The 21,099-nt window shown below is 40.4% G+C and overlaps 1 protein-coding gene across 1 annotated transcript in view; it reads right to left on the bottom strand.

Annotated features, from left to right (window-relative positions):
* Positions 1–700: 700 nt before the first annotated feature.
* Positions 701–21,099, bottom strand: part of TSC22D2 (TSC22 domain family member 2) — a 40,278-nt gene continuing 19,879 nt past the window's right edge. The window contains exons 2-3 of the mRNA XM_054039495.1: positions 3,492–3,543; positions 701–2,240 (exon numbers count right to left, since the gene is read on the bottom strand). Of these exons, the coding sequence (XP_053895470.1) occupies positions 1,980–2,240; positions 3,492–3,543 (313 nt within the window). The 3' untranslated portion in view covers positions 701–1,979. The remainder of the gene's footprint in view (positions 2,241–3,491; positions 3,544–21,099) is intronic.

The following is a 21,099-nucleotide window of genomic DNA, read 5'->3' as shown; positions in this document are numbered from 1 at the left end:
AATGGAAATCCCGGTGTAACTTTAATCATGGCGGCATTACTACCTCATTGTAACATTGCTGTGCCACATATGGGGCTGGGGTCGAGTTAATGATACATGTTGGGGTCATTTTGGTCAAGGTGTTCCTCAGATACAGTCAGAGAGAGAGAGAGAGTGTGTGTGTGTGTGTGTCTCTCTCTCTCTCTCTCTAAACAAATACATATTCTGTATCATCTGAAATGGAGTGCTAGGATATCAGAGAGAGGCATCCCTCAAAGAGGGCAGAATTAAGATTGTGAGGCAGGGCTAGCATGTACCATAGCTATTTCCTTATTTACCAAGGTTTAAGTATAGGTGCACTCAACCTTCTGGAAGGATACAAGATGCTGTCAACTGTAACTAGGGCAAATATTAATTTACTATTTAAATTTTAAGAGTAGTATCTAAGTCTATTACTAGTTATTGCTCACTAACAACAAGGTGTAACTTCAATTATGTTAAGAAAAACTTATTCATTCAATCTAAGATTACATTTTGAACACATCTACAATCAAAGAGTTCAACAAAACTGCAGTTTAATTTCAGAAAATGTGTTAAAATATATATATTTATACATCAATTTCTGACACACTGTGTGTTAGTATACACAAATGATGGTCTCTCTTGAAACTATTTATGAAATGTACATTTTTTTAATTTAAATACTCAATATACACTGCACTTAATCTGCATGTTGCATTTATTAAATACATTAAAATCTGCAATGTAACAAAACGTTTTCTCATACGAAATTCAAAACACCATTTTAAATGAACAAAAGATGGCTCACTTCATTTTTTTAAACTAGTGCATAGTACACTAGCGCAGCTCCACCAACACCAGCTGTTCGTTCTTTTTTTATTTGACATTGTTCACAGACTATTACATATTACAATAAGAGTGCTGGATAAAAACATGAGGTACGAAAGTGGTTCAAAGATTATAGGTCATGCAGATCATGCTAGACAGCAAAGAAAATTGTGAATGAGAAAAAACACTAAATAAAAATACATAAAGAATGTGCATTATAAAATAAAAAAAACTCAATTACACAGCTTTGCTTCTTTGGTTACAAAGTAGGTTGAACAATTTCACAGCTTTTTATTCCCACCCCAAAAAAAAAAAATCATACGAAATGTCAAAAAGCAGAGGAATCATGGCAATTTCTCTCTATTAGAAAGTAGAAACAGAAATGAGCAAAGTTTTCTTCATCAAAATAGCCCATCAATTATTTATTATATCACAATAACTGGTGACTACCTGTACAGATGCACTATGGTCTTCATACTTACACTCTATACAAAATGTACATTCAAGCTGGGTCTTGACTACCGTCAATAAATACCAAAGGTAAATTGCCATTAGTGTTAGAAATATGCCAGGATTCTTTTGTTCAATTATTGCCTAAACATTTTATCTATTAAACGCAATCCCGTCTATCAATTTTTACTGATACTTACATTTATTAAAAAAATTAAAAAAAAAGTTCTGTGACATTGTTCATGTACATTATGAAAATAGCAGCCCTGTAATAAATAAAACAAATAAATGAAACTAATATAGGCAAATGTTACTTATACTGAAAGAACAGTGGCTCTTAAGATGAATTGTTACTTCTTACATGAGATAGCAAGGCTCAAAGTAATCCATGGGTAATGGAAACCTTGGAGAGCCATCAAAGCTCTTAAAGACCCCACTCATGCGCACCAAATAAATGCATACTCTTTGCATTAACTCCTTCTACCATTTCCCTTGTGCACTGATGACATAACTGGACACCAACTGCGCTGTATGACATCTCAAAGTGAGGGAAAGCTCTTGTAGAATGATTGTCTAATACTGAAAAGGCCAAAACACACAACTGAAGCATGGCTACTTGCTTTCATATAAAGTGGAAAGAACACCAGTGGCACACAAGGACAGATTGCTTTCAGTTTTTTCTTAATGAGGAAAGAAAAGCTTTACGCTGAGGAAACATTCGGCTGCTGTGGAGGTTGCGTTGGCTGAGGAGGCTGTGCTATCACTGTTTGCAGTTGTGAAGTGCTACTAGGATTGGCCTGTTGAGTTGAGAGTTGGGATAACTGATCATTGTTTGAAAGAGATTTTAACAGTGCATTTTCTCGTTCAAGTAAAGAGTTTCTTTCAATTAATTCTTTTATTTGTTCCTTCAGGACTTCCACTTCTTCTCTGACTGCATACATCAAATGGCTTTTCACCAGATCCTGTGAACAGTAAGTCAGTAGTTACACAAACTGAAACAGCAGAGTTTACAATACAACTCCGTCCTGCTCGGTCTTAAAAGGTTAGTATGATTTCACTTATTCCATTAAAGTTCATCTGGTGCCCAGTAACACTTTAAAAAAAAAAAAAAAAAATCACATGAACAAGTTAATGTTTAAGAGCAAATAATCTAGCACCTGAGGAAGTTGCTGCAAAACGTCTCCAATCTGAAAGGCCCTAAAACACTGCATGCTAAATAGCTTCTACTGCACAATGGAGTAGGCATAGGCACTTCCATTTGCATTAAAACTAAGATCTTTTCTACTCCACAGGAATTATGAAAATTTTACAGTAATCTGAATATAAATGGAGCTTTTTGAATGGCCTTCTAGTTACGTATGTATTTTAATGCCCCCCCCCCCCCCAAAAAAAAAAAAAAAAAACCCCCACTTCATAATAAAAACAGGCAGCAGGCGGTGTTCTAGGTTTTGGCCTCATGAGAGGCACACATTAACTGCACAGAATATAGCTTTTTGCAACTAGCATCTTGTAGATTGTTTTCAACTTGAAAGTCTGAACATGAATACTATAAATACACATGCATTTAGTTTTGCAGGATGGCATGTACTGGGGAGCCAAGTAGTCCAATGATGAGGCAACTGGTCTTATTGCTAGGAATACATACAAGGGGGACAATGTGATTAGACGATAATTGAAAAATGGTGTTCTGGGAGCGGATGATAGGATCCTGCTGCACAGCATACAAGAACCAGAAAAACTCAGACTGGGAGGAGGTGGCAGAGTTGGATTTCAATTTTGTTTAATTAAATGTTAAGTAACAATTTTTTTTTAAAAGTGTGCTATGTCTTCTGTGTCTTACATGTAATCCAAGTTTTTATGTTAAATCCTTTCAAAATGTTTAAAAAAAAAAAAAAAAAAAAACTCTTGTGTACCAACACCAAGGGTAGGAAGCTCTTTGGATCTAACATAAAACTAATCCTGATCTCTTGCCATTCCATAATCTAGGAAAATCCACTCTTCATATGATGGAATGGAAGAATCAGACCTAATTGAGGGGAGGAGAACAGACATCACATCTGCAATTCTGGCTAATGATATTCAATTTTATTCTAGCTATCTTCCAGATAATGCAGATTACATGTTTGAATAAAAATGAACACAGCTTGAAAGATTTCATCTAATTCATTAACTGCTTGTCCTATTCGAGATAGGAATCTTTGTTTTCTACTTACCATTGCCTGTTCTATTTTGTTGTCAATGGCTACAACACTTGCACCAGACGCACTGTTAAAAAAAAAAAAAAAAAGAAAAATTCAGTGGATATTAGATTACTCTTACTTGACTAAACATTGAAGCCATTTGTACATACAAATCTTGCAAGTAATAGATTGCTGAGAGACTGACCTTTAACAAAGGTACATGTGTCATAAGACAAACTCTTAAGAGGCTTTAAGAATTCCATAATACATTACATCCTCTGTGAAAGTTCTCCTTAACTGTCTGGAACAATTAGAGCTCTGAAATATATATATTGCCACTCCCCATTCAAGCTTCTTCAGTTTACCAACTACAGTAATGGCTATGTTAACTGGCTCTGTACCAACCTGAAAGTTCTATAAACTGGCATTTCTAATCTTCGTAGAAAGTCCAGTTTATAGTCCGGTTGGCACGGGGCCGGCAGACTCTATCTGGCTCTGCCTGGCTCCCCGGAAGCAGTGACATGTCCCTGCTGCTCCTAGGCGGAGGAATAGCCACATGGGGTTTGGGAGGGGCTTTGGAGTGCCGGATCTGGGCGGTGCTCACCTCGGGCAGCTCCCCGCAAGCAGCGACCTGTCCCTGCTGTTCCTAGGCAGAGGCGCGGCTAGGCTGCTCTGCATGCTGCCTCCACCTGCCCCCGCAGCTCCCGCTGACCGTGGTTCTCGGCCAATGGGAGATGTGGAGCCAGCGCTTGGGGTGGGGCAGGGGCAGTGTGCAGAGTTGCCTAGCCGCACCTCCGCCTGGGAACAGCAGGGACAGGTCACTGCTTGCGGGGAGCCGCCTGAGGTGAGTGCCCCCTGGATCCGGCACCTTGAAACCCCTCCCGCGCCCAACCCCCTGCCCCCCCCCCCAAACTCCTTCCCAGAGCCTGTGCCCCACATACCCTCCCATGCCTAAACTCCCTCCCTCTTAGTTAACTGGAATTTTTCCCCCATACACCCCCCCCATATGCCAGATAAAGTTTTTACTGTATAAAACATAACCCCCATAATCCATGCCTTTGGACATCTAAAATTACCAGCCATTATATACCTTAATCTAGTTCAGTTAAGGTTTAATTTCCCTTCCTCATTATCCACACTCTCACTTAGAGAAACAAAAGGTTATGTAATATGTTAGCAAATATGCAGACTTGCTACATCATACACCAATATGAAATGTTTTGACACACACAAAACCAACAACCTTGTAGCACTATTTGTCCTCAGCATTTACTTACTAATTAGCTGCCAGTAGAGGAGCTATATAATCAGGAGTGTTCCTATGGCTTTGCAGTAGTGCGCCAGTAATCAATGAGAGCATTAAAAAAAAAAAAAGTACACTCAAAATTCTGGAATCCCACAACTGTGTTCATTTGCTCCCAGGAAACTCTGGATGCCCCATCCAATAAGGTAACTAGAATCCTATTGTAGGCCATTAAATTAGTCCCATTTAGGTGCTTACTGGTATGGGACATGTTTCTCCAATGCCAAGTGCTAATGCAGAGTGTTTTAGCAAATCAGGTTTCAGACCATCAGCACAAGATGGCAAAATGCCTCAATGCATTTAAAGAACAGAGTTTTGCAAACTTTTAAGATGACAATATTTATGCTTTCAGACAGTCTAATAAAAAAACAACCCATTTTAATATGAATTTAACAACAAAATTGTTTCAGTGTCTTGCTAACTTTCAAGCTTCCTCGAGTTATAAGGGTACTGTAGATGTCCTTCCTCAAAATGGTCACCAAAGCTAGCTTCCTTTTTCTTCTAGCATTCCGATTCAGATATATATCCCTATTCTGTAACTAGCTAAGATAGTTTAACATGTTAGCCTACCACAAAAATCAATTTAAAAAAATGACAGCCCTTCAAGTGTCATCATTAATCTCAAATAATCAACTAGTACGCATCCAAAATGCAACTTCTTAAGGAGAGAAAAACCATAACCAATAAACTTATTTTAAAAGGTGGGGGGGGGGTGGAAGAAGTAGAAAGTAAACAGTTTATTTTTGTGTTTTGCTTTCACAGAGGAAACAGTTTGTAGCATGATTATATGCATTTTGAACATAATATTAAGTGTAATTCTAAACAGTAAGAATGAAATCTTCATTTTGGATTTGAAGTTTAAACAGTCCTGTAGTATTAATCTGTTTCAGTAAGACAGCTTTAACTATCAGGGTGCAGGGTCTGCCTGTGCAGTCATTTGCAGAATTAGGACCCTTGAAATTAGAATTTAACCTTAACAGCCAGGACTATGACTGAACCAGTATGCTGTGCAGTAAAGTACAGCAGCACATCTCTGAAGCAACTATCTTGAAATGAAAACCTCAGTTTTCATTTAAAAATTAGATTAAGCCGCTAGATGTTATGGCTGAGAAGAAACTCCCCAAACGTGAACTGAGTACAAGTGACAAGGATGACTAGAGCACCACCTTTTCCGTCCTCACATTGACATCTATCAGTATTTAATATATTAATTTTGGAGAATATCTCTGGGCAGTCTACCATTTAGAATGAGTAGATCTGCCTGCTTTTTTAATTACATCAATATTCTGGTTAGAAGATTCTGTGAATGAAGTTGCTAAACCCACGTGAAGTACACTGAATTCACTTGAGCAACACAGTTAAATGTCATTTCATTGCCTAAAGTTTTTAGAAGTGACAAATCAGATTGGCAAAGAGTTTTTATTTTAGAGGGGAGTGTGGAGGACAGAAGAATGTCAGGGTTAGAAGATTACAGAAAACACAACAAACTTTAGATAGGACTCCAGCACCGAGTGTAATGGTTCAAGCATAGCAATATTTCTTTTGTCCATTTAAAAAAAAGTTATAAAGCTGTCTTAGAGGCTAACAGAATTCTGATTAAAAATATATCAAGTCTAAGTTGTTAATAAAAGATTTATTTATTTTAAAAGACAGGTAGATTCTTTACAACTAAAGACACTTGATCCAGCTCTTACTGAATCCAATAGGAAAATTCCCACTGGACTTCAACAGAATCAAGATTGGGCCCCCCCCCCCCCCAATGCTTTAGGGCCATCTGACAACCTACAACCGCTTTCCCTATATTTCCACTCTCCCTTGTTGCCACCCTTCAAAATGGCAAGGATTCCAGTCTGAGTCAGTTAGCTGGGACTCCATTCTTCCCTCTAAAAAGCCACAGCAAGACAGGCACATATATACATTTAGTTCCCTCTCATTTTTAGTCTGTTACTAGAAAAAGAGGAAAAACCCCATTGAACTGAGAATCCCTTAGAGGCTGGGAGTTACAGCTATTCCAACAGCTATCTGTGATGCTGTTAAAAGCACAACAAGCCAGAAGTGAATCACATTACAGAAAAGAGGATTTTTTTAAAAAGGTAACTGGAGTTTGCTTATTTTTCTAATGTCAATTTACAGGGAGAATTATAATGCAACACTCCTCCCCCCCCTTAAGTTATTCTTAGGTTATGTCTACACTATGTGCCCTGTAGTGACACAGCTGTGCTGCTACAGCTATGCCGCTAATAGGTGCGCAGTGTAGCTGCTCTTTGATGGCAGGAGAGAGCTGTGCTGCTGAGTTCGCCACGCTGACCAAACAGGAAATGAAATTCAAAAGTTGCCGGGGCTTTTCCTGTGAACCTGGCTAGTGCATGGGAGTTCAAAGTGCTGTCTTGAGTGGTCACAACGGAGCACTCTGGGATAGCTACCGGAGGCCAATACCATCGATTTGCATCTGCACTACCCCAAATTCAACCCAGCAAGGTAGATTTTAGCACTACTCCCCTCGTCAGCAAGTGGAGTAGCCTCTGGGAGCTATCCCAGAATGCTTCCTTGTGACCGCTCTGGACAACACTCAACTCTGATGCACTTGCCAGGTAGGCAGTAAAAGCCCCGGGAACTTTTGAATTTAATTTCCTGTTTGGCCACTGTGACGAACTCATCAGCACAGGTGACCATCAGGACAGTCCACCATCACAGGCGACCATGCAGAATCCAAAGGCACAAAATGAGCTCAGACTAGCTACAGGAATAAAGGGAAACAAGAAGACTTTTTATCAATACATTAGAAGCAAGAGGAAGACCAAGGACAGGGTAGGCCCACTGCTCAGTGAGGAGGGAGAAACAGTAACAGAAAACTTGGAAATGGCAGAGACGCTTAACGACCTCTTTGTTTTGGTCTTCACCGAGAAGTCTGAAGGAATGCCTAACATAGTGAATGCTAATGGGAAGGGGGTGGGTTTGGAAGATAAAATAAAAAAAGAACAAGTTAAAAATCACTTTGAAATGTTAGATGCCTGCAAGTCACCAGGGCATGATGAAATGCATCCTAGAATACTCAAGGAGCTAATAGAGGAGGTATCTGAGCCTCTAGCTATTATCTTTGGAAAATCATGGGAGACGGGAGAGATTCCAAAAGACTGGAAAAGGGCAAATATAGTGCCCATCTATAAAAACTACCCAGGAAACTACAGACCAGTTAGTTTAACTTCTGTGTCAGGGAAGATAATGGAGCAAGTAATTAAGGAAATCATCTGCAAACACTTGGAAGGTGGTAAGGTGATAGGGAATAGCTAGTATTGATTTGTAAAGAACAAATTGTGTCAAACCAATCTGATAGCTTTCTTTGATAGGATAACGAGTCTTGTGGATAAGGGAGAAGCTGTGGATGTGGTATACCTAGACTTTAGTAAGGCATTTGATAAGTCTTGCATGATATTCTTATAGATAAACTAAGCAAATACAACTTAGATGGGGCTGCTATAAGGTGGGTGCATAACTGGCTGGATAACCATACTCAGAGAGTAGTTATTAATGGTTCCCAATCCTGCTGGAAAGGTATAACAAGTGGGGTTCCGCAGGGGTCTGTTTTGGGACCGGCTCTGTTCAATATCTTCATCAATGACTTCGATACTGGCATAGAAAGTACGCTTATTAAGTTTGCAGATTATACCAAACTGGGAGGGATTGCAACTGCTTTGGAGGATAAGGTCATAATTCAAAATGATCTGGACAAATTGGAGAAATGGTCTGATGTAAACAGGATGAAGTTTAACAAAGACAAATGTCAAGTGCTCCACTTAGGAAGGAACAATCAGTTTCACAATACAGAATGGGAAGAGACTGTCTAGGAAGGAGTACGGCAGAAAGGGATCTAGGGGTTATAGTGGACCACAAGCTAAATATGAGTCAACAGTGTGATGCTGTTGCAAAAAAAGCAAACGTGATTCTGGGATGCATTAACAGGTGTGTTGTGAGCAAGACATGAGAAGTCATTCTTCCGCTCTACTCTGCGCTGGTTAGGCCTCAACTGGAGTATTGTGTCCAGTTCTGGGTACCACATTTCAAGAAAGATATGGAGAAATTGGAGAGGGTCCAGAGAAGAGCAACAAGAATGATTAAAGGTCTTGAGAACATGACCTATGAAGGAAGGCTGAAAGACTTGGGTTTGTTTAGTTTGGAAAAGAGAAGACTGAGAGGGGACATGATAGCAGTTTTCAGATATCTAAAAGGATGTCATAAGGAGGAGGGAGAAAACTTGTTCACCTTAGCCTCTAAGGATAGAACAAGCAGCAATGGGCTTAAACTGCAGCAAGGGAGTTAGGAAATTTTTCCTAATGTTCAACCTAACTGTCAGGGTGGTTAAACACTGGAATAAATTGCCTAGGGAAGTTGTAGAATCTTCATCTCTGGAGATATTTAAGAGTAGGTTAGATAAAAGTCTATCAGGGATGGTCTAGACCGGGGTCAGCAACCTGCGGCACGTGTACCAAAGACGGCATGTGAGCAGATTTTTAATGGCACGCTGCTGCCTGCCGCCTGCCAGGGTCCCGGCCCCACTCAGTGCCCCCGCCCACCACTCTCTCCTGCGGGGGCAGGAGGCAGAAGCTTGGTCCTGCGTGCTGGCAGTCAAGCTCCCCCCTCCCCCGCTCTTCCCCGAGCATGGTGCCTTTCTGAGCCTCCTCCTCCCCCCCTTCCCTGCGCCAATCAGCTGATGGCCCTTGTGAGGGGGAGGGGGAGCAGAGCTGCAGCGTGCTCGCTGCTCCGGGGAGGAGGCAGAGAAGAGGTGGGGACGGATGGACAGGGCCCTGGAGAAAGGTGTGTGTGTGGGGGGGGGGGGGGGGGGGGAAGTGGAAATCAGGGCATGGGCCCTGGAAAAAGGTGGGGGGGGAAATCGGGGCATAATCCCTTCAGCCCCCTGCCGTGAGCTGCTCATGGCAGGGAGCTGGGAGCCCCCCACACCCCCAACCCTCTGCCCTGACCCCTGCACCCCCCCAGCCCTCTGCCCTGACCCCTGCACCCCCCACACATACCCAGCCATCCCACATCCTGACTCCTGCACCCCCACACACACACCTCCAGCTCCCGTTCTGACTCCTGCACCCCCCCACCCCATGCCCTGACTCGTGCCCCCTCACATCCCCACCCTAAGCACCAAACGGGAGCTCCTGCACCCCCCCACATTCCCACCTGCACCCCCAGTCTGGGGTCCCGGCCGCTGGCCCTGCTCAGCCCGCTGCCAGTCTGGGGTCCCGGCTGCCGGCCCCTTGCCAGCCGGGGTCCCGCAGGCCCCGCTCAGCCTGCTGCCGAACTAGGTGAATGGAACCCCAGGCTGGCAGCAGGCTGAGTGGGCCGGCGGCGTAAGATCAGCATTTTAATTTAATTAAGCTTCTTAAATATTTTGAAAACCTTGTTTACTTTACATACAACAATAGTTTAGTTATATAATATAGACATAGAGAGAGACCTAAAAAATGCATTACCGGCACGCGAAACCCTAAGTTAAAGTGAATAAGTGAAGACTCGGCACACCACTTCTGAAAGGTTGCCGACCCCTGGTCTAGACAGTATTTGGTCCTGCCATGAGGCAGGGGACTGGACTCAAGGACCTCTCGAGGTCCCTTCCAATCCTAGAATCTATGAAGTTTCCAAGCTCTTAAGTAGACACAAGACTGTATGTGCGTGTGCAAACACTGCACAAACTGTAGTTGTACCTCTGCCCAATCTATTAATCCAAATACTATTTGGATTTTTTTTCCCTGGGAAGAGTTCACACTTAAATGCCTTAGTAACCACAAACCCTATCCACATTACAATGCATAACTGATACATTTAGAAAAATCCTAGTTTCATTGCTGCAATTATTTGTTTTCTCTGTTTTAAAAAGCATGGGGTTAGATGGAAGTATGACACAGGCAAGTTAATATACGGCATAAAATATCAACAAGCTTCTACAATATTGTCAAAAGGTACCCTCTGGTGGACAAAGTAGTACTATACCCAATGCATGCTATGCTTTTATTTGGAAAGGAAAGTCACAGAACTAGCATCTTTGAGAGCATAATGACTACCAGCAAGTGTTATCTGTAGTACAGTACTTTAAGTGCATGTTTACAGTTAATGAAATAGCATATCTTACTAGAGATTAAATAGTTAAAAGATATTGTTCAAATGAATAAGAAGTTGAAGTAAAGAAGATAAGTAAGAAAGTGTCCAAAAAAAAAAAAAAAAAAAAAAAAAGCAGGCGTTGAGAGAATGGAATTGGAGTGGATGGTTAAAGGCATTCTACATTCAGCAGCATCCTAAAAGATGTTTAGGTATCCATTATAATATCAGAGACTTCCTGCTTATTTAAATTTAACCTTGTCAAAGTGGATTAAATCATCACCATAATGAAAGTACCAATTAATCATAAATGAACTGTGATATTTTTAGAAACATTCCACACTTGTTACCCTCTGGACTGAATTTTTTTATGATTATTGTTCTCAGTAAAAAGTGATACTCTGGGAAAGTTTGTTAGCAATCAGTAGTTTGAAGTTTGGACATAAAAATGGTTCATGGTTTAAGAAATTCAGTTTTATGTTCATAAAGTAGTGTTTAGTTTTAAAAGGTTACATAATGCTCAATAAAGTACATACACTAAGCCAAGTTGAAAGTTATGAATTGCTTCACTTCCAAGGATTTAAATCTCAGCCATATTGCTATGTATCAATTTTCTTTCACATTTAAATAAGGTTGCAAATCTCAGTGATTTGATGAAGTAAACCAACTTCAAGCTTCACTTTTTAAAGTAAGTTACAGAAGACATGCCCTACATAAGAGGTATTGATTAGCTATAAAGTCTATTTCCTCAGGAACTAGATGACTACTGCAAATCAGTGGCCAAGGGGAAAAAATCCCCACCACATGGATTTAAGTATTTTCTTACCCCTTTCTTGGTATTTCTTGTGAAATAACATCTGTGAAAGTGAGAATAATGTTCACATGTCTTTGGGCTTGTTAACCCTCCCACCACTACCACAGCTTTGCCTGTCCCTAGAAGATAAAGCAAGATTTCCTTGTGGAAGAGAAGATCAGAAAAGCTGCTCTGAGGTTAGTAGGGAATATTGTTGGATTTACTGTAATGGATGGTTCCTTTAGAACCAGTGTCAAGGTGCCAGTAGCTCTCCAGAGGAAGGTGGAGACCTGTCACCAAAACAGTGTAGATAAGCAACTCTCTGACCTCACCCAAACACACAGTGCATTTAGGCAACTGTGCAATGTTGGGTGAAATGGAGGGATCTTAAAAAAAAAAGTTAAGTTATTCAGCTCTTCTGAAGTCAAATCACTGTTTTGATTACAGTTTACAGGAGTAGCTAGGCCTATCTGTGTGAAGTTACCACTTTCCTTTGGGATCCACAATAGATTCTAGATCTGATCCTGACCTTGAGGTCTTGTATACACAGAAAATTGACCGGCATAGCCACAGTGGAATAATTATTCCACTACAGCTATGGCTATCAGTTTCCCCATGAAGACAAATCCTTGGTCATTAAGGACACTTCTGTGGTGCCATTTAATCATAGAAATCAAGATAAGTTTCTATTGGGGTAACACTCCACAACAACAGTAGACCAATACCAAAAAGTTATGGTTTTGGAGGGGTAGCATACTTAAATTATCTTAATAGCTAAACTAACAAGATGTACTGATAGCTCACTAGGAAATAGTAAGTTTTAGTTAGAGCTATTGAAAACCAACTATGTTTATGTTTTGGGAACCTTCTGGTAAACAACATAAGAGGAAGGATGATCCAGTGGTTAAGGTATTAGCCTGGGACTCAAGAGAGACAGGTTCAATTCCCTGTTCTGCAATAGACTTCCAATGTAACCTAGGGCAAGTCACTTAGGGGCAGATTTTGAGAAGAATTTAGCACCCGGTAATTCCATTGAGAATAAGTGAATGCAAAACTGGCCATTAGTCTCTTTGGGCAACAAAATGGCAGATGAAATTCAATGTTGATAAATGCAAAGTAATGCACACTGGAAAACATAATCCCAACTATACATATAAAATGAGGGGGTCTAAATTAGCAGTTACCACTCAAGAAAGATCTTGAGTCATTGTGGATAGTTCTCTGAAAACATCCAGTCAATGTGCAGCGGCAGTCAAAGAAGCAAACAGAATTGTTAGGAATCATAAAGAAAGGGATAGAGAAGACAGAAAATGTATTGCCTCTATATAAATCCATGGTACGCCCACATCTTAAAATACTGCGTGTAGATGTGGTTGCCCCATCTCAAAACAAAAATAATAATAATAATAATACTACTACATTGGAATTAGAAAATATTCAGAAAAAGGACAACAAAAATGACTAGGGGTATGGAATGGCTTCAGTATGAGGAGAGATTAATAAGACTGGGACTTTTCAACTTGGAAAAGACAACTAAGGGGGGGGATATGATTGAGGTCTACAAAATTATGACTGGTATGGAAAAAGTGTTATTTACTCCTTCTCATAACACAAGAACTAGGAGTCAAATGAAATTAATAGGCAGCAGGTTTAAAAACAACAAAAGGAAGTATTTCTTCACACAACGCACAGTCAACCTGTGGAACTCCTTGCCAGAGGACGTTGTGAAGGCCAAGTCTATAACAGGGTTCAAAAAAGAATTAGATAAATTCATGGCGTATAGGTCCATCAATGGCTATTAGCCAGGATGGGCAAGGATGATGTCTCTAACCTCTGTTTGCCAGAGGCTGTGAATGAGTGACAGGGAATGGATCACTTGATGATTACTTATATTCATTCCCTCTGAGACACCTGGCATTGGCCATTGTTGGAAGACAGGATTGAGGGCTAGATGGACCTCTGGTCTGACCCAGTACGGCCATTATGTTCTTAGATTCACAAAGAAACTTGGGCATAGTAATGCTAAGCATCACCATGCTGAACTTTTTAGGTGCCTAGAAAATTATTGGAATTCACAAAGCCAGAATTAGGTACCTAAGCTCCCTATGCTATAAGTGGGGAGAGAGGGGCACCTCAGAATGGGATTCACAAAAGCCAGCACAGGAGACCAGTCCTTGCCTAAGCTAGCCAACGGAAGATGCTAAACTGAGGCCTGTGTGCTAAGCCCTGTCTCTTGCTCTCAGAGATACAGTAGAACCTCAGAGTTATGAACACCTCGGGAATGGAGATTGTTCGTATCGCTGAACAAAACGTTATTTTTTTCAAAAGTTTACAACTGAACATTGACTTAATACAGCTTTGAAACTTTACTAAGCCACATTTTTCTTCTGCACTTTTTTTTTTTTAATATCAGGGGGTAGCCGTGTTAGTCTGTATCTACAAAAATAACAAGGAGTCTGGTGGCACCTTAAAGACTAACAGATTTATTTGGGCATAAGCTTTCATGGGTAAAAACCTCACTTTTTAGTAGTTTATGTTTAACACAGTACCATACTCTATTTGCTCAACCCCCCCACCCAGTCTCTTCTGCTGCCTGATTGCGTACTTCTGGTTCTAAATGAGGTGTGCGGTTGACTGGTCAGTTCAAAACTCTGAGGTTCTATTTTAAGTGCTTAAATCTGGGCTGCAGGGAGGCACCTCTCTCTGTTTGGGATTCTCAGATGCAAACCTCTTCTGGCATAGGCACCTAAGCTGTTTTAGCAAGAAGCTGGTGGGAGGTGAGCAGTGGCTTTATGACTAAATAGAGACTGATTCTGGGATTTAGGCTTCTAAAGTGGCAGTTAGAGGGCCCTAAGACATTTTGTGAATCTAGCCCTTTGTGCCTCACTTTCCCATCTGTGAAATGTGGATAACAGTACTTCATCTCAGAGGAGTTGTTAGGATAAATACTTTTTAAGCTTTGGAGGTGTGCAAATAGAAGAAGCCATATAAGTACCCGAGAGTCCTGTGGCACCTTCTAGACTAAGAGATGTATTGGAGCATAAGCTTTCGTGGGTTTGTCAGTTTACATGCGTCTGATGAAGTGGGTATTCACCCACGAATGCTTATGCTGCAATACATCTGTTAGTCTAGAAGGTGCCACAGGACTCTGTTGCTTGTTAAAGATCCAGACTAACACGGCTACCCCTCTGATACATAAGTACCTGAGACAGCTTAAACAAAAAAATCCCTAGATTTGTTTTAAGATCATTTACAATGTCAGGCTCACTTTCCCCAAGAGGCAACTGCTATTTAGGATGCAGATGCTCTCCTTTCTATTACACCGGAGAGGGAGCCTTGTTACAGGAAGTGGGGGCAACCCGCTCAACAGGAAGATACAGGAGTCTTTTCTTCCATTTCCTCACCTCTTTCACATAGTCATAGCTAGTTCACATAAAGCACTTTGAAAATGCCGATTTTCAAAGCACCATACTAGCAATTATCATAATAGTCAGGCGACAGTAGGGTGACCAGACAGCAAGTGTGAAAAATCAGGACAGGGGATGGGAGTAATAGGACCCTATATAAGAAAGACCCAAAAATCGGGACTGTCCCTATAAAAATCAGGGCATCTGGTCACCCTATGGGAGAGATTTCTCTTCATTTTATAGATGGGGAAACTGAGAAAGAGGTTGAGACTGGGCCCCCAAAAGGGAGACCACACTGCAAATCAACAGCAGAGCTCAGATTTAACACCAAGTTCTTGACTCCCATTGTAATGCTCAAATTACCAGACCAGTATATTGTTTAAGTATAAGACCCAGTTAGAATCAAAATGAATTTGGACAAAATATCTGCTGCTCCAATCACTACATTAACAACATCAAGTGAAAGTATGGAATATTTACATCCAATTATTTATCTGTTTTATGGTATTGCCTAAGAGCCACTTGTGCTAGATGCTGTACAACCGTGAACAAAGATTGTCCCTCCCCCAAAGAGCTTACAATCAAAGTATAGGACACGATAACGGGGAATACAGGCAGAAACGAAGAGCACAAGAGAACAGTGACCTGATATTGATCAGCACACCAGCTGCCTACCAGTTGCCAAGTTTGTTTTTTAAATAGATATCATGGCAAAAGAGAATTTAAGAAAGGACCTGAAGGAGGAGAACGAGATTCAGCCACAAGAGTAATAGTCTACACATTCTTTAAAGGCTTATAAACTATTTTAGAAGGACCTCCAAAATGTGGTTTTATGTATGCAAAAGAAAAGTGTGGGTTATGTGTGGCCTACAGTCTATTTTAAGGCTTACTGAATTTTTATTTTTTGCACTCTAGGAGCTAACTCTCTCAGTTTTAGTGAAGCATTTAATTTGAAGAAGTCACATCATATCCCCCTACTGTGCAGTACATGTGTGGGGCAAGAATGTCATTGTGTGTACTTTACATGAGAGAAGAAACCACATCTCAGGCAGTAGTTTATTTAACTCAGCAGTCACCAGGCTGCTTTGTTGTAAGAACAAGCTATTCCCAGGTAGATTTCTTGGAACTGCTACAGAATCCTCACGTAACTTCAATTCCAAGACAGTTAAACCCCAGTTTGAAAAGAATCCCCCAATTATTGATAATGACAAGAGGGATGCGGAGAAGAGGACACACTATTTTCTGGTCCTCTTCCCCCCCCTCCCCCCCCCCCACAAACTTGTCTGATTCTCCCAGTCCCATAAGGGAAGTTTGTCCTTTTCCTAGATGTCATCTGGTAGTCAAGAGTCTCAGAGTGGAATACATAGTTTGTTTAGATTAATCCCTCACAGGAGGCATGTATCAGTCCACTAGATTTACAGAGAAAGGGGTGAAGAGAGACATTCAGAGACATCACATGGGATGAAGTTTAGGAGCTTTGTCGGTATAAACAAATCCTAACCTGTTTTATTTGTACTGTGATGCTTTGACACATGAAACTTGACAGAAATTCATGATGGAAACACTGCCAGTCTCTCTCCAATGCCTTTCCTCCATCTACGGTCCAGCAAAGCTCAGGACACATCTAGACTGGTTTTGGCACTATCCCTGCTCTCCTCCCTCTAGGATTTTAGGACCAGTTCCTGGCCCATCCTAAGTCTCCTTTGTTCTGCTTTGACTGCACAAAGGGAGGTGAGGATGCACATGGGAACCTGGCTAGTTTTCAGCCAGGGTAGCAATAATGTAAACTAACTGTTTCAGAGCAATAAATCCAGCTAGGATCTTATGGCTATCACCATTAATACTTAAAGAAAAGCCACCATCCAAGTCAGAGGCATTTGTTCCCCTTTACGTCTTTTAAATAATCTTGTATTATTAAAGAGGAAAAACTCATGGGGCCAGTAGTGCACCTAGCAACACCTGTTTCAATGGTAAGCAGGAAAAACAACATTTGCAGACTTCCCCAGGGAAGCCTCAATAATGACTCATTGCTTTCAAGCAACCAAGTACAAAAAAAAGTCACTTATAGCCAGCCTCCTGCCATGCAAGGTTAGGTTGTGATGCAAGTCTAGGTTTCTTCTAATCTTTTATTTTAGTCTCTTTGCATTTGAATATCACCTCACTATATTTTGTTAGCTCTTGCAGCAATTTATGTTCAGCTTTATTGATTCAATATTCCCAAAAGATGGTTAGCTACAGGAGAATATAAATCCTATTAATTAGTGGTGGTGGGGGGGGGGGGGGTTGTAAGGCAAGATTAAACAATGTTCTGACAACACTGAAGAAATTCTCACATTAAAGAAAGAGTTAAGAAAGCCACAGGTGGCTCCCTATCATGGCTAGACCAAGGTTGCAAAATTGATTTCTTCTTCCACAAATTAAGTTTCTTAAAAGGAAAAGAAACATTTAATTTTTTTGTACAGTGATCAGATCATTGAAGTCTGATAAAGTCAGCTATTTAGGGCTTGAATTTCCCCCGCATCAGAGTTCCACTTTATATAAGGGAGATGGACCATCAGAGAGCTGATTATGGGTCCCTGATTCTGTGCCTGCCAGCCCCAGCATAATTTACTTCTGGGAGAATTCTACACCAAAAAATTAAAAATTCTGTGAATATTTTAAAAATATGCAAAATTCTGCATATTTTCAAAACACAATATAATCACATCAGTCTCATTTTGATGATTCATTTCAAAATACCTGCCAGTGCCAGCAAGTATGTCTGTAACAATACAGACACTGCCCCCTCCGAAAAAAAAAGATTCAGGAATTTTTTTTTTTTTTTTTTGAACAAACAGATTCCTTACTAGGCATACTAATACAGAACTTTTGAGTAATTCATTTCAACTACAATACAGAAATGTATTTCCTGCACCCCAAAGAAGCAGTGCAAAGGCTTGGGGGAGTCAGGGATAATGGAAGAGCTGAGGGAGCAGGAAGGAGCCTGGGAGTGAAGCTGGATGTTTGTTGGGTGTGAGTGGGAGAAGTTTCTTTGGGGTTGGGGGGGGACTGTTAGAGAGTTGGTGAGCCTCCCCCATGCAGACCCTGGCTGATCCCGAGCCTCTCCCATTCAATCAGGCACATCTGCCCCCCTCCCACATATGGCCTTGGAGCCTCCCTCCCCCCATATTGCCCTGGCTCAATGCTGTCACCCCACTAGCTCGAGTATGTGCTTGTGTGTCCCCCGCCTCCACTAACCCTTCTGAACCCAGTCTGACACACAGCCCCAGCTGCCTCATGTGCCCCACTCTGCCTCCTAACCTGGCTCCATGGGCAGGCTGCTGTGATGAACACAGCAGGCTGCTAGCTGTTATTTCCTGTCAGCTGGCTGTTCTGGTGTCACAGTAGCCTCTGGTGGGCGAAAGGTGGAACTGCAGCACTTCTTGGTCAGAAAGTATTTGCTGCAGGGCAGGGGAGAGAAGGGGAATTCTGCACCAGACATGAATTCTGCTCATGCGCAGTGGTGCAGAATTCCCCCAGGAGTAATAACTTATGTCTCCAAGACAATATGCTTAAGGGACATTACACCAATCAGAATACTGGGCACGAGAGTTGTCGCCACTAGCTTCACAGAAGCGCTAAGTTCTCTGTCCACCAAGGGAATTCTTTGTTGCCCACCTAAGGTCAGAATCCAACCACTTTGCATGTTAAACAGAACTAAGAACATGACCCTTAAAGAAAGAAAGAAAAAAAATCATCAGTGGAGATTCAAGCCAATAAGTTTGGAAGTTGAACTTCTGACAGGTTAGTGACTTTTGGCATTCAGGGTTGGCAAACTGCTACTGTGCATGTGCTCTTGCCATTACTTTCAGCAGTGGTATTAAAATCTAAAACCTCCATAATACCTACACACCACGGTAACAAATCAAGATAAAATGCCTGCTACATTTCATTTTAAATCGTTTGCTTGTACTAGAAAATAGCAAAACACAAAATCAGCGAAGACATCCTCACCAAAAAAAAAAAAAAAAGTTTTCACAGCTGTGTCTTCAGGACTGAAAATAGGAATTTATAAAGGAAACCATTTACATTTTCCCAGCATTAAAGTAGTAGTAACAGTATAGTTTTACCTTTTCTTGGTATAGTCATTTATGTTTCCAGGATGCAGGTTTTGAACATCCATGGTAAGACTTTGCACATTGACATTTGCAATACCCATACTACTTAGCTTAATGACTAAATATAAAATCCAAAACTAGAAGATTATAAATTTATAATCTACCAGTATTTATATATAATCTTACTCATAAGAGTGACAAATAATAAAGTAACTAACTGAAAGCTAGAAAAAATATTTCAACTGGACTAATGGTCTGTACACAATATGTATGTGAGAGGATAACCTTTTCAGGCCCCAAAACCCGTTTTTTGATATGTTTAAATAAAGGAAGTATTTTGGACCTAAACATTGCCACTTTTTTACAAATGCAAGAAAGGGATTTGTACCTAAAAGTGTCACATTAAATAAAAATACAGAGTTACAGTAGAAGTACTGAAGTTTGAAATAAGACTATTCATGTTAATAAAATTGTGTAATGAAATAATAGTAACAGGCATTTTGGCCAATGTGATTTTAGCCCTAGAAACCACACACACTTAGAGTAGCCAGACTGCACACTAGTCAACCCTAACTTCAAAACCCTCATCAACAGGACACATGAGTTAAGTGCCATTTCATATTTACTAGGTGATATCACAGTAGTATGTTTTCTGCTTTCTTTTTAAACCATGCAGTAGTATCTTCACTGTTTCTCTGTGTGAAAACAGAGCAATGAGTGCATTGGTGTTATTCAGTGCTATGCTCTGTAGTGTACAAATGTTGCCAAGCAAACTTTAAAGAATCCAATGAAGCTTTGTGCAAGTTTTGAAGAGATTGTTTCAATAAGTCAAGTGCAAACAAGACAGAATGATGAACTGCTCATCAACATTCAACAAGTGAACACAATTTATACTCCACAGACCTGGTGAAGCAGAGATTCTGGGACAGGCCAATGCACCACAAGCCTTAAATTATATGTAATTAATATCTATCAATCTTTCTTACCAGGACTTCAATCTAATGTCTACAAAACCTTAAAGTCAATTAATAATGTGAAAAAGCAAATCTGTTTGCTGCTGTTAATGAACTGGTAATATATCTTTGACAAGCCATATCCATAAAACAAAATTGAGTTTACTGCAGTTTCTCACCATGGGTTCAACAGTGACTGGATACAAAAGAGGACCAAGTACAACATCTCTTCATTTATAGGAATGAAGTTTGTTTCCCCATCAGGGTGACTTAACTTGAATTGAACAAGTGAAACAGTTACTTGGCTTGATTCATTTGTTTTTAACTGCCCATAAATAAAATCCTTACATTTTCCCCTCAATGCAAGTGCATATGTTTAAACAGGACATTTTAATAAACTTACCAAAAAATTAGGGCCTTTAAAATGTCATTCCCAAAACCTCATCCTTTAAAAAAAGGAAAGGAATTTTAGGTATTTGCATTAGATTTAGACATCCATATTGTTGTTTTAATACGGATGAGCTACTAGCAATTGCTCTGCATTTAAATCCTTTCAATTTAGGTAGTATATTTCAGATATACACAGGAGAAGGAAGAGAAAAAAAAAGCTTGTATGGTGAGGTTTTCAATTCTGTAAAGTTTAAGAAGATTAACATCTGAGCGACTGAACTGCCTTTGGATTTCTTTGATGTACTAGTCTATCCAATAAGCATCTTGATTTCAAAGGCACTAAATGAAGAAAATGAACACATTATGTAAATGATGAGACACTGCATGGTGCAAAGCTGTTCATGCATGTATACATTCAATACTTAAGTTCGATTCACATAACTTGTTCAAATGGAATGCTTGGTAGAAAGCAGTTGAAGGATTCCTATGATACTCAAGAATCAAATGGAAAGGACAGAACGGACACATAGCAACTCAGACAAATATGAAGAATGTTCAGCTTTTCATACTCCATCTTTTTTTCTTGTTCTGGATGCTAA

This window comes from Malaclemys terrapin, chromosome 9 (assembly GCF_027887155.1).
Source record: "Malaclemys terrapin pileata isolate rMalTer1 chromosome 9, rMalTer1.hap1, whole genome shotgun sequence".
Taxonomy (NCBI): Eukaryota; Metazoa; Chordata; order Testudines; family Emydidae; genus Malaclemys; species Malaclemys terrapin.
This window is presented reverse-complemented; position numbering and strand designations above follow the sequence as displayed.